At 53.1% G+C, this 13400-nt stretch overlaps 1 protein-coding gene across 10 annotated transcripts in view; it reads right to left on the bottom strand.

Annotated features, from left to right (window-relative positions):
* Iqsec3 (IQ motif and Sec7 domain ArfGEF 3) overlaps positions 1-13400 on the bottom strand; it is a 105659-nt gene that overhangs the window by 10460 nt on the left and 81799 nt on the right. For 6 of the 10 annotated variants that reach the window (XR_012448912.1, XR_012448911.1, XR_012448913.1 and 3 more), the window contains 6 exons: positions 6159-6281; positions 5772-5938; positions 4507-4646; positions 3251-3376; positions 1428-1527; positions 1083-1244 (listed from right to left, as the gene is read on the bottom strand). Coding sequence is in view for 5 of the 10 variants with exons in the window: in XM_020176680.2 (XP_020032269.2) it covers positions 1083-1244; positions 1428-1527; positions 3251-3376; positions 4507-4646; positions 5772-5938; positions 6159-6281 (818 nt within the window). In the remaining 5 variants the exon portion in view is untranslated. The remainder of the gene's footprint in view (positions 1-1082; positions 1245-1427; positions 1528-3250; positions 3377-4506; positions 4647-5771; positions 5939-6158; positions 6282-13400) is intronic. The other 4 variants (XR_012448915.1, XR_012448914.1, XM_074076312.1 and 1 more) reach the window with 1 other exon arrangement.

Here is a 13400-nt window from a genome sequence, read left to right as displayed (position 1 = left end):
TTTCCTGAGCTGTATGTGGTAGGTTTTGTTTTATCCTGATTTCGACGGTTTTCTTAGTAAATCAGACAGAGCCTCTCTATGTTTTTGGAGTGGAAAGAACAGGGACTGAGACTTAAATTTCAATGTCCACGCCTCCACTGCCAACGTGCACAGCCTGTACCACTTCTCTGAGCCTCACCTGTCAAGTGGGAAAAATAAGTCTACCTTGCAGGTCACTGCAAGGATTAGCAGAATATAGAAAAACTGCCTGACCCATGGTGAGTGCTCCAAAAACCATGGTTGTAATGCACTGCTGGTCATGCTGACCCCTGCTCATATCCCCACTGCCTTTCCTTGCCTGGTGGATTTATATTAATTTAGAGACACCTTTCAAATAAGTGGCCATATAAGGCAGCCCTGAATCTATTTTTGTTCGGTTTTAGTTTTAGAATCCCTCCTTTTTTAGTTTTCCCAGTGAAAGATGCTAAGAAGCACAGGTTGTGGGCTGTCATTTCTTGCCTCAAACCAAAAAGTGACTGGAAAACCAACTGGATACCTGAAGGGACCCACGTCCATTCTAAAATCCCTGAACTGGAATGATCAGGAACACAGGCATTCCTTAGAGGACAGAAAGACACTCCAAGACCAAGGGCAGGAAGAAAACCAGCCTGGGATCTTCAACAAGCCGGTGTTACCAAAAAAGAAAGTGGAGAGGCAATTCTAGATTACAGAGATAAGAGAAATGAAACTAACTAGATGCACTCTGCTGCTTGGACTAGATCTGGGGAAAAAGTTTGGTGGGAAGGAGCACCTGGTTCTCCTGGCTCTGCATCTGGCCTGGGTCTGCTTCTCCTGGCCCAACACAGCAGAGTTCTCCATGCCAAGGATCCCACGTGCACCCTACGTGCCCAGTGGGATGTACTCATGCATGTGTGTGCCTCATTTTAGTCTTAAAGAAACTGTGATGTTGCAGTGGGGCTGGGAGGGGAGGGATGGGGAGGAGCAGAGGGTCCAAAGAGGAGCAAGGGCAGAGTGGGTCTGTTCCTGGAAGTCAGGGTCATGTCTGCCTATAAACTGCCCCTTGCTGACCCCCAAGTCCTTACACTCTATCCGGATCTGCTCCAGCTCTGTCACCTCAGCGATCGACTCCTTCAGGTCCTCCACAAACTTCTGCATCTCGTCTGAGCCCAGGGCACAGAAGTGCAACACCTGCTTCTTCTCGGTGCCCGAGAGCGGAGTCACCAGGGAGATGCCGTGAGAATAATCTGGAAAGCAGCCCAGACCCCCGACAGTTGTGAGGAGCAGTCACCGGGAGCCAGAGCCAGGCAGATGTTGGGAGGGGACGGCGTCTTGGGGGTACTTGCTCCTCCATCTGTCCCACTGCCCAGCCCTCCTCCCTCACATTGCCCCTCCCATCTCTCCCGAGTCACTTAGTCCTCAGGACTTACACTCATTCTCAAAGACTTGGAACTGCATGCCCAGCAGGCCAACTGACTTGCAGAAGGTGTATGTGGAGGAGCTCTTCTTCTTGGGACACAGCTTAAGAATCTGCCCAAGAGAGGGTGGACACACTGACCAGGGTGCAAGCACACATGCTTGCGCCAACTTGTGGACATAGCACACAAAGGTGCACCTCAGATACATTCACACACATATATGCACAGACACAGATATGCATGACAGACATACACATGGATGTTCACTGCTCAAAACCCAGTGTGACAATTCCCTCTGCACTTAGAGACCATTCCCCGCCTCTGGCCCTGGCCTGCAACCCATATGAGATCGGCCTATGGTTTACACTGGCTTTATGCTGATGCCACCCTGTCTTCTTTTCTGTAGCTCGAATAACGCAGCACAGAACCACTGCAGGCCCCTTATACGTGCAGCAACCTGGGTGGATTACTCTCATTACTTCGGCTTTAACTACAACTTCCTTAGAGATACCTTCCTTAAAAAAAAAATCCCATCTAAAAAATACAAAAGCAAGTCAAGAACCTCCCCCCTTATCGTCACTCACTCTGTCCTACCACCTGCTTTTATTGTCTTCATACACCTTCCCCCATCTCGTTATCTTGTTCATTTATTTTCTTCTTTTCTTTCTTTTTTACTTATTTTAATTCTTGGTGGTACAGAGGTTTGAACTCAGGGCCTCAAACAAGCACTCTACCCCTTAAACTATGCTCCCAGGACTTTTTGCTTTTATTTTTCAGATAGAGTCTCTTGCTTTTTGCCCAGGCTGGCCTCGAGCCTCTATCCTCCCAATCTCTGCATCCTGAGTAGCTAGTTGTTACACATCTTCTATATCCCACCTCTAGTAACATGAAAGGTCAGTCTGCCAGTTGCTAAATGTATGAATATTTTATTCCACACCTCCTGAGCCCCGAGATAAGGAGAACACAGGACAGAGAGCCCTGTGCTCAAGGTGCTCACATGATGGTGGAGACAGTCAAGATGTAAATCCACCCATCCATCCACTAACCAAGCCATAATAGCAAAATCAGAGCGGAGAAAGGGATAAGGTAATTTTAGAAACTGTTAAGTGTTCTGAAGTAAATGAAATAGGGAAGGAATAGAAAGTGACTGGGCAGGCTATTTGCTCATTGCGCAGGAGTGCGTCCCTATGACCCCCAGTCCTAGGTTTCTTTTAGGTGCAGAGGCAGGTGGTCTGAGTCTAGTTCGTCCCCATCTTCGTGTTACTTAGAACAGATCATTTAGGTCTCTGTGCCTCAACTTCATGATTTATATAATAGGAATAGTCACATCTGCCTGAGCCACCTCACCATGATATGCAAGTGTCTCGAAAAAGATAACTCAGTCACTGTGTAGAGGGTATTCTGTCTGAGAGCTCTGGGCTCCCCTCCCATCCCATCCCATCCCGGTCCTTGTCCCGGCTGAGCAGGGCAGGTGAGCCTCGGGCAGTCGCTGTGGGCGTGTCCCAGGCAACCACGGCCTGGCCCCGCCCCACCAAGTCCCAGTGGGCGGGACCTGAGAGAGCAGGCTGCCATGGCCCTGCCCCTTTCGACCCTGTGGGCGTGTCCCCAGGCAGCCACGGCCTGGCTCCGTCCTGCTAAGCTCAAGTGGGCGGGACCTCAGAGAGCAGGCTGCCCTGGCCCCGCCCCTTTGCAACCCTGTGGGCGTGTCCCCAGGGCAGCCATGGTCTGGCCCCGCCCTGCCCAGCTCAAGTGGGCGGGACCTAAGGGACCAGGCTGCCCCGGCCCCGCCCCTCTTCGTCCGGCCTTCTCCGCCCAGTCCCCGCGGCGCTGCTCACCACCAGCAGGTCGTTGAAGAGGAACACCTCTCTCTGATGTGCGGCCTGCTTCTGCAGCTTGTTCACGTCCGTCACCTCGAAGAGCCGGCTGCAGCAGACCAGGCGGCGGTGCGGCACCGACAGCACCTGGAACCAGGCCCGGAGCTCAGCAGAGAAACCCCAGGGACCTCCGCACCTACTTTCCAGAAACGGAGGTGGGGGTCCAGGGAGAGAGGAGGGGCTCTGCTTCTATGGCAGGGTCTGCACTTGACCCTAAACCTCTTCTCTCCTCATCTGGGCTCTTTTCCCTTTATCAAACTTGTGGGAGAACCAAGGCAGAGACGAAGGGGTTCGTTATACTGTGGTAAATGAGAAGATAATGGGTAGGAAAAGGAAATTGAAAAGAGCTTCAGACTGTTCAAGTTCCACCATGGTTAACCTTTTCCCCTCGATGACATTGAGGGAGAACCCATGTCCCAGGCTGCAGCCCGCATGTGTGCAAGTGTGCAAGAGAAAGGGGATCAGAGGAACATGGCAGATCTACTCCAGTACATCCGAAAACCACATCATTTCCAAACCAGACTGATGCCAAGACCTTGGCCATGAAGACCCTAAAGCAGAAGAGGCTCCCTCTGCACAGGAAGGAAGGGGGAGGAGGAGGCCCCGGGGCCCTCTGACCTGCTGAAGCCACTCATCAGCCAGGGGGAACAGGGACCTGCTCTGCAGCTCTGGAGGCGTAAAGGGCTTCTGCAGACATAGGAGTAGCACAGTAACCACAGGGGCACTCACTTAAAAAATACTGTACTTTTGGAACACGTTGCCTGTGACACAGGTCACAACGAATGGGGCACCTCCATGGTTTTAGACACCACCCTTTACAGCCTACTTGAGCCCATTTCCTTTCTTCTATCCATTACAACCATCCAAGAAAGCCTGGAATTCACCCCATCCTAGGAAGGGAATCTTAAACTTCTCCATTTGGCCATCCACATGTTTCAACCCTAGACCACTGGGCAGTCCTTCCTGACATCTCACCTTAGTCTCTCCTGCTGTAGTAGCTGGTGACAAGAGGCAATGAGGAAATTAGACAAGGGGAAAAAAAAACACTATGCAGTGCCTGGCACAGAATAGGCACTCAAAAATGATGAAGTGAGTGACTAATAGAAAAGTTTTTTTGAGAGGCAAGGAGGAAAGTAGATGGAAAGGGGTGGCTTTGCAGTCATGGGGGGAGGAAGCTGACCCAACATGGTGAGCGTGGCTGTGCAGTGTGCACTTACTGTCTTCATGCCCACAATAGACTTTTCCACCTTGGTGACATATGTGACGTGGTCTTCATTGGACTTGAGCTCCTTCTGCTGGATCCTTTCGTAGATGCCTACCACCAGCTCTCGAGGGATGTCGGCGCCATCATCCACACCTACCAACATGGAGGAGGAGGGGAGGTGCCAAGTGAGGAGGGAGGGGATCAGAGTCCTGGACCAGAGGGACAAAACCACCCCACCAGACTGCAGCTCTAAGAGGTTGACCTTCATGTCCCAGACTTCCCACTAAATTAAGGGCAAGTTCCTTAGCCAGGCACCCCAGCCCCTAGGGCACAGCCTCCACACATTTCCAGCCTCTCCCAAACTTTCTTCCCATGGCCAGGAACAGCCTCCAGGGTCCTGCTAACTACTGCTAAACATATTTGCCTCCCATTCCATTGTCTGCTGTGTTTGTGTCTTGACCTCCCCCATCCCATGGGCATCTTTCTCATGTTTTCTCATTCTTTTTGTGATCTCCCCTCTCCTGGCTGTCCCCTTCCCTCCAGCAGGGAATGTGGCCTTGAGCAGTTTGTTGTAGAATGGGTAACAAGATTCTTCTCTCCCTGGGAGCATTGGGGTGGGGGTAGGGCTAGACTAGAAGCAAAAAGGAGCAGGTGGTCACCCTTCCGTGGCAGTACAGGTAATGAGATCCTCCACTCCAGCCCCTACATCCTAAACACTGGCAACAACAACAACAAAAATACTGACAAGAAAGCCAGGCATGGTGGAGCATGTCTGTAATCCCAGCCCTGGGGAGGTTGTGTTGGAGGATTGTGAATTCAACTAGCCTGGGCTACACAGTGAGACCCTGCCTCAAACAAACAAACAAACAAGCAAAAATTTCAAATCTGTGTGTGGTGGCTCATACCTGTAATCTTACCTACTCAGGAGGCAGAGACCAGGAGGGTCATGGTTCCAGGTAAAGCCCAGTCAAAAAGTTAGTGAGACCCTATCTCAACCAATAAACTGGTTGTGGTTGTGCACACTTGTGTTCCCAGCTACAATGTACCAAGGGTCTGGAGGCCACACAATGGAGAATATTCCATGGAGGGCAAGAGGCAATGCACAAGGGCCCTACTGCTTCATGTAGGGCGGTGGCACCTGGAGATCCAAGATGTCTGGACAGCAAGGGACTTTCCTGGCCTGCCATGGGTAACTAGGCCCAGAGAGCAGGTTGCAATCTACAATTAAGGCTCTGAGCAACAGCCTCACCCCTTCTACCCTGGCCCTGACCTCCTCACCTCTCAGGTTCCGGATGAAGTCCTCCAGCATCATCTTGCGGTCAGGCTTGATGTTGGGGCTGTACATATCGGTGTTGAGGAGGATAATGGCGAAGGCCAGGATGAAGATGGTGTCCGGGTTGTGGAACTGCTGTACCACCTCAGGGTTGCACATACAGTAGCGCTGACTGGCAGAGGGTATGCAGGAAGAGACCATGAGCTCCCCAGTGGGGACCTCCAGCAGTGGGGGCTGCTTCCTAAGGATTTTGGGCCCAGAGACATTCACTCTTGGTGTTTGTCCTCTTCCCCACTGAGAGTGTCGCCTGACCCCCAGCAACTCCTGTCCCAGGGATCACCCCAGGGGGGTCTAGAGGGCTTGGGGAGCTGAGCTGAGAAAGGGGGTCCTACCTGAAAGCCTCTATGAGCCGCTCCACCTTCTGGGCCTCGCCCTGCACACGGATGTGAGCCTGGAATTTCCGCAGGGCCTCGTCCAGCTCCATGCTGGAGAAATCCATCTCGTCCACCACGCAGCTGAGGACAGATGGGAGAGGAGTCATGAGGAGAGGACAGCCTTCCTCAACTTCACTTGAGCTGAAGGGTGAAGTGCAGCCAGAGCCCTCAGGATGGGGGGACCTGGACTCTGTGACTAGTCAGGAGGGGATGGGAGGTGGGGAGAGAGCAGCTTCCCAGGCTTGCTTGCTTGCTCACTGCTCACGAGACTCCCCTAACTAGCCCAAGAGACGGCTGTCTTTTCTCTCATCTCATACAATAGCCCTGTGTGGTGGCCATGGACTATCTCCATCTTGCAGCAGAAAACCTGAGGGCCCGAGCAGTTAGCTGGTGTCCAAGGCCACACAGGCAGAAGGAAGCCGAGCTCAGATCCATCTCCAAATCCAGCCCAAGAGGCTTTCCTCTCAGCCCCAGAGGATCTCAGAGTCAAACAAAGCATTAAGATGGAGTAAGAGTCACGTATAGTCACCTATAGTCCCAGCTACTCGAAAAGCTGAGGTGGGAGGACCCCTTGAGCCCAGAAGTTCAAGACCAGCCTGGGCAATGTTAGCAAGACTTCATCTTTAAAAAAAAAAAACTGTGTGTGGGGGGGGGGGCGATAAATGCAATGTACTCTTTAAAAGACCTGTTTTCCTTCTCTGTTGGGATCTATAGGTGACAGGAATCTCATGGAGCCCCTTTATCTGTCTGACTGGGAAGGGCAGAGCCGGTCCTGAGCTCCCCTCACACCTGGCTTCCTCCCTCCCTCACCAGCCCTGCTCTCAGGGCAGTCTGGGCCTCTGAAGAGTAAGTGACACACTTGCCTTAATGTGACAGGGGCAGTGTGACCCACAGGACAGATTGATTTGTTCTGGCCCTCCCAATGAGCTTTGGGCAACTTTGGCTCACACAGCTTCTGTGTTTGTTCTTCAAAAAGGGAGGGAGTCAGAGTCTCTGCTCCCAAGGGCCTTCCTAGCTCGGAATGTCAGCTCCAAATGTCCCCTGTTGTGTGTGGGGGGAGGAGGTGGTGGTGACACCTGCCAGTTCCAACACTAATGACAGTTCCATTACTCTCATTCTGACTCTCAAGGTCCCTCTCCACCTCCCATCCACCTCACCCCCTTCTGAGGTGCTCTGTCCTCAGGGCCCAGTTAAGTGGCAGCCCTGACACCCCCCAAGCTTCGTCCTTCCCCCGGTAGAAGCTGATCACAGAGCACAGTGTGGCTCGCAGGTGCCAACATGCTCCAGAGAGCTGGCTTCTCCCCTTTCTGCACTGCACCATCCCAGTCTCCTCCCAGCTGCTTCCCTTGCAGCCCTGCCCTCGCTGCCCGCTGCAGCAGAGCAGCCCTCTGCTCCTGAGGCCCCGGAGGAATTCTGACTCAGTGCCATGACCCAGGCATGAACTGCCTCTCCAAGCCCACCGTGCCCTCCAAGGGTGCCCGAGGCTGCAAGCCAGCATATGGCTTGGTACCCAGCACAGCCACCGCAGGCTCAGAAAGCGTCTGCAGAGAGGCTGCGTTGGCGGGGCTGGAGGGGTGTGCGGTATGATGGACTCAGCAAGATTCACTCCTCTGTGTTCTCAGAAGACCCCGAGACCCTAACTCTTGTCCATTGGGCAAACACCACATGGTGGTGGGCAGGGCCTGGAAGTATAAGGGACTTGGTCTCCCCCACTGCTGGCAGGGGCACTAGGAGGACGGCATCATCGAGGAGTTCTAGAGAGGGAGAGCTCAGGCTCTTCCTCCTTCCTCTTCCCCACCCCAGGGCAGGCCACAGCCACCTTCGGCTGCCAGCTCACCCTGCTCTTGGTTGCTTGGTGGGCCTAGCTTCTCTCAGGCTTGTGTTCCTGGGTGGAAGTTGGGGAGGATGTGCTGGAAGTGGCAGGCACAAACCTTGTCCAAGATGAGAACTGGCAATGTCTGTGGTTGGGCATTGAGATGGGTGCCTGGGCGGAGGGCCTCCACGTACAGCCAGGGGAGGGGACACTTGGATTTCTTGGTGGCCTTTGTTACCCCTCTCTGTCACCTCCCCAGGTGGAATATGAACTCTGAGGGTAACACCATGGGACCCCGATCTGTGAGGCCCCATAGCCCAGCCCAGGAAGGAAGCAGACAGGAACAGCACAGAGCAGAGCCATCCTGTGATGCTGTCCGGAGGAAGAGATCCAGAGTAGCCATGCAGTGTGGGGTCCAGAGCCAGAGCCCTGGAGAAGAGGGAGGGACCCAGTCAGAGGGCACAAGAAGATAAAGAGACAAAGAACGAAAGAGAGCGGCAAGGAGGAGAAAGACTGGTCAATGAAAATAGAGAGAGATGGGGAGAGAGGCAGAACAAGAGGAAGCAGACAAGAGGAGAAGGAACAACTGAGAAGAGGAGGAGAGGAAAGGGAAGAGACAGAAAAGGAGAGACAGAGATGATGACGGGTGAGGGAAATGCCACACTCTGGGTGGGCAGAGCAGAGGGCAGACATGTGCCCTCTCAACCCAGGGCCAAGGAGGAAGGCAGCGGACTCAGTTCGGCCAGTGCTGGAGGAGAGACCAGCTCCTTGGAGGGTTTGGGATGCTTCCAGGCCTGGCCCTCTCAGTCCATCTGCCCCTTCTTCTGCTCTTTCCTTGTGGACACCCAAACTGAGGTCGTGGCACCTGCTTCTGGAGCTTCCCTCCAGAAGTCTCTCTCTATGTTCCTTCTGCCCCAGCGCTCTGGAACAGGCCTCTCCTCAAATGATGGAGGTGGACCCTTGAGGCCAGGGCTGTTGTGGGGAGCAGGGTAGGGAGGTGGTGGGGAGCGGGGGTGGGGAGTGGAGTGGGGATTGGGGGGAGAGGTGGCAGCTGGGGAGAGTGGGATCTGCTCGGCCAAGCATGATGTCCTAGTTTCTAGCCCTCTACTCAGGTGACATGCAGTCTGCTCACTTGCTCGAGGCTTCAGCTAAAAGCTCAGTAATGAGCCAAGAGCCTGAGACTGAGCGAGGTCCAGGAGGGAGAAGCAGCCAGGTGGAAACGCTAGCCCTCAGAATAAGTTCATCCAGGGCCACAGGTCGGGACCTCAGGGAGGACACCTGGGGTCAGGAGCCGGGATAGCACTAATCTGGCGTCTTCCGGCGTGTGTTCTGAGGATCCCACTTTCGAATCATGGGTGATTTGTTCAAATGCAGGTCCTTGGTGCCCAGCCCAAATCCAGAAAACGACTATTTGGAGGTAGGCCTGAGAATCAGCATTCTGTATGCCAAAAAACAAAACAGTGGCAAAGGCTAGGTGAAAGCCTTGCCTGCTGGAGGCTTTAAAAGGTGGTCCAGCAACTACCAAGGCCCAGGGAACAGCCCTGGGCACATGCGTCCTCACCTGGCTGGCGGCCCTTTTCTTTCCTGGGGAGGTGAGAGATGGCTGGTAGGAGATACTGACGGATGCAGCCCTCCCCACGTCCTGCCTCCCTGCCATGCCACCGTGGGGCATCAGTGTTTGATAGCAGGGGCAGTCCTCCGCTTCTCGGACCCTGAGGGTAAAACTCGCAGCCTCCTGTCTGCAGAGCCCCCAGACAGAAGGGAAGAGGCGCGCTGGATGGTGTAAAGACCCTGCACTCCTCTATGACGGAAGAGACTTCCTGTCCTAGAGTTGAGGTTGGACTAGGTGACCTCCCAGGACGCCATCCTCCCTCTCCCAACATTCCCTGACTCGGCCCCATGACGCCTTCAGAGGCAGAGGGGTACACAGCACGGTGGCTGGCTTGGAATTGCCTCCCCAGGTCTGACTGCGCCACTCCACTCTCTGTCTTCCTGGTGGGGCCTATGTCTTCCTGGGGAAGGTGGCACCATGCTATCTTCTAGCAAGCCCACTCCAGTGGGCTGTCACCTTCAGTTCTTTGTCACACTGGACAACCACGATCCTTGTCCCCAGAACATGGTCATTTACGCTCCTTTGGCATGAGTTTCAGCTGGCGCCTTGGCTTCTGCTGCTTCTCTCCCCTCTGCTCTCCTTTCTTCCCGCTATTTTACACTATCTTCTAGCACTTAAAACTCCCCTCTCCCTACAGGGAGCAGACTGTTGACAATTTACCAAATCTTTCCTGCCACTGTGACCCAGAGCAGCGAATATCATCTCTCCTCACAACAAATGTTACATGCTTTCAGCTGGTCTTCCTGGTTGTATAATCTTCCCATTTTACAGAAAGCAACACTGAGGCCACATAGGGATTTGCCACAGGCTCCCGCAACCAGAAAGAGCTGGTCTAGGGAGCCTTTTCCCTGCTATCCTTCACACTGTTCTGGGTACAAACATGGGGCGACAAGGGGTCCAAACCTCAGTAGGGGAAGCCCCCTCTGGGAGCCACTTTCTGAGGGCTGTTCTTTGTGCTTAACTAAGTATGTAGTGACCTAATCTCCAGCCTGTACAATATTAACCGTTATCCACTCATTTGACCCTCACAGGAGAGCCGGTCCTGCTTGTACAGAGGGACTGCATGGGTCTCACTCCTGGGCCAGGCAGGGCTGTCATCTTCCTCCCTGCTGCTTCCTGACTCTCCTGGGAGCTGCTATCTTCCCAGATGTCTAGTAAGGACTGGGAGACACCTAGGGGACATCTGGACAGTCTCAGGGGCAGTGACCATGAGTATGTGAGGAGCCACCTGTCCATTGGTGGTTGGCAGGAGGACAGGAGCTGCTGCTTGGTGACCCGCAGTTCAGAGCCGGCTTGGACACTCAGTGCTCACAGCAGGACTCAGATCCCTGACCTCCGACCTGTCCATTTCTAGAGTTTTTACTATATTCCCAGGAGTGGCTGGCTGGTCCCCTTGTTTTCGACAAACACCCATGGAGTGGTTCCTGAGTGCAAGGTCAGGCTAGGGACCTGATGTGAGTGTCCAGCAACAGAAACCAAGTCTGGGCTTGGTGGCACACTTCTGTAATCCCAGCATTTAGGAAGTTGAGTCAGGAGAATCATGAGTTTGAGGCCAGCCTGGGCTACACAGTCAGTCTCTCTCAAAATTCTTTATAATTACAAGTTCTATCATAGAGAAAGGGCTGGATTCCATGAGGCAAAGGAGATATATTTTATATCACTGTCTGTAAAGTCTCTCAGGAGACATGCTATTTTACCACGGATCTCAAAATTGAGTAGGGTTGCTGGGAGAACTTTCAAGTGGGCTGAGGAAGGGGGGATACATGAAAAGGCCCTGTGGTAGGGAAGAACTCCAAGAACCTAGAAAGGGCAGATGAAGCTGCAGTGCAGAGTGAAGGGAAGCCGGAGGACAGGGGTGGGCAGAGATTTGTGAGTCGTGGGAAGGCTCCTCGAGCATCGGAAGAAGGAATGAAAGGAAAGGAGCAGCCGGGGCAGGTCAGGATGCTACTGCAGAGATCCAAGCTAGAGCTGGTGGGGCTTGGAAACGCTAAGCTTAAGATGTTGTTTCACGTGGTTACATTTTCTTCCTTTTCTGTTAAACTGTTTAGCATCATGTGCAGTGCTGGGGGTCAAACTCAGGGTCTCACACATGCTAGGAGGGCACTCTCCACTAAGCCCCCCAAATCATTCTCATTAACACCCAATGCATGTCTGTTTTATTTGACAAATGACCCTTCCCTACTCACCAGTCACTGTTCTACCCCTTTTGGAAGCCAGCCTTGAAGAAGATGGTCCTCTCACCGTCTCTGCTTCCTCGTCTCCACTTGCTTTGCAGGGGTCTGCCCTGAGCACTCCATTCAAACTTTGTCAGGCTACCTCTGGGCTCCATGTCCCCAGGTCCAGTGGACTGTGATTCTCATTCCCAGCAGCCACCAGCGGCCTCGCCCCTGCCCTGGGTCTCTCTCCTGAAGGTGTCTCTTCCCGGACTTAGGGCAGTCACTAGGCCCCCTGTCCTCTCTCAACACTCTCTCTCTAGGTGGTCATCCCCATTCCGATGGCTCTAACTGCTGCCCACACACAGACAGCTCTTTGGTGTTTGTGTCTTGCCACGAGACCCCCTTACGTTGAGGCACTAACTGGGGACTTTCTTCTCTGTTGTTCAGAAAAGACCATGTTAGCTCAACACCGGTGGCTCACACCTATAATCCTAGCTACTCAGGAGGCAGGGATCAGGAGCATCATGGTTCAAAGTCAGCCCTAGGCAAATAGTTTGCAAGACCCCTGCAACAAGAAGAAAAAGAGGAGGAGGAAGAGGAGGAGGAGGAGGAGGAGGAGGAGGAGGAGGAGGGACCATGTTCGGTTGCAGTGCTATTATACATGGAGGGCCTGTGTCACCACTGGCTCTGGATTTGATCGGAACTTGACAGGCACACTTCTGAGTCATCTGAGGTCTGCATGTCATCACCTGGTGATGTTCACAAGAACGTAGCTCTTGTTTTTCCTGATATTTAGCAGTCTGACTTGCTTAAGTAAATATTTGACAATGTCTAGTTTGATAAATTGTAGATAAAATGTCGCAAAGGCCAGCATCCCCCTCCCTCTTAAACTGAAAATATATGCACATATATGTGGTATAATTTTGCCAACTTAGCTGGCCTGAAGCACAAATGTATTCATATGCAAAGACTGAGTGTCCCGATTCTCACCAATCCAGAAGGCTGCTCCTGTGACATGGCTCCCGGCTGTCTTCCTATGCCTGTCACAGACTCTAGGCTCTGCCTGCTTCAGTCCTCCCAGTGGCTACTGCTGTGGCTTGGGGCCTCATTCTTTCTCACCATGATTGCGACTACAGTGGCCTCCTTGCCTTCAAGCCACCCTGGAGGATGGTCACTTGGTCTATCACTGCTCTCCCTACTTCCATTTCTTCAAGGCCTTCCCGCGTCCCCGGTGTGAAAGTCAAATTCCCCAGCAAAGCAAGCCAGGCCGTTTGCATCCCATCTTCTCTTGCCCCGTTCCCTTGGTGGCTTCCTCCCTTGGTCTCCCTCTCCTGCCTCCACATTTCATGTGGAAGGTTCTTTCTTCCAGCCACACAACCCTGACCTTGCAGGTCTATCTTTCCTCAGCTCCGTAGTTCCCGGGACCTGCCTTCTGTCTGTCTGCCATTGCGTTTCTCTTCCTGGTCAGAACCTGTCCTTGCTGTCTTCCCCACCAGGCTTACCACCTTCAGAATAGACCCAAGTGCAGCCAAATTAATTAAAAAGAAATTTCAAAACCAAAAAATTTTAAATTCCTGTGTTCGCATTCCACAGCTCAGTGGAGGCAGAGGAGCTCTCAG

This window comes from Castor canadensis, chromosome 6, assembly GCF_047511655.1.
Source record: "Castor canadensis chromosome 6, mCasCan1.hap1v2, whole genome shotgun sequence".
In the NCBI taxonomy this organism is placed as follows: Eukaryota; Metazoa; Chordata; class Mammalia; order Rodentia; family Castoridae; genus Castor; species Castor canadensis.
Note: the sequence above shows the minus strand (reverse complement) of the source record. Positions and strands in the feature narration are given on the sequence as shown.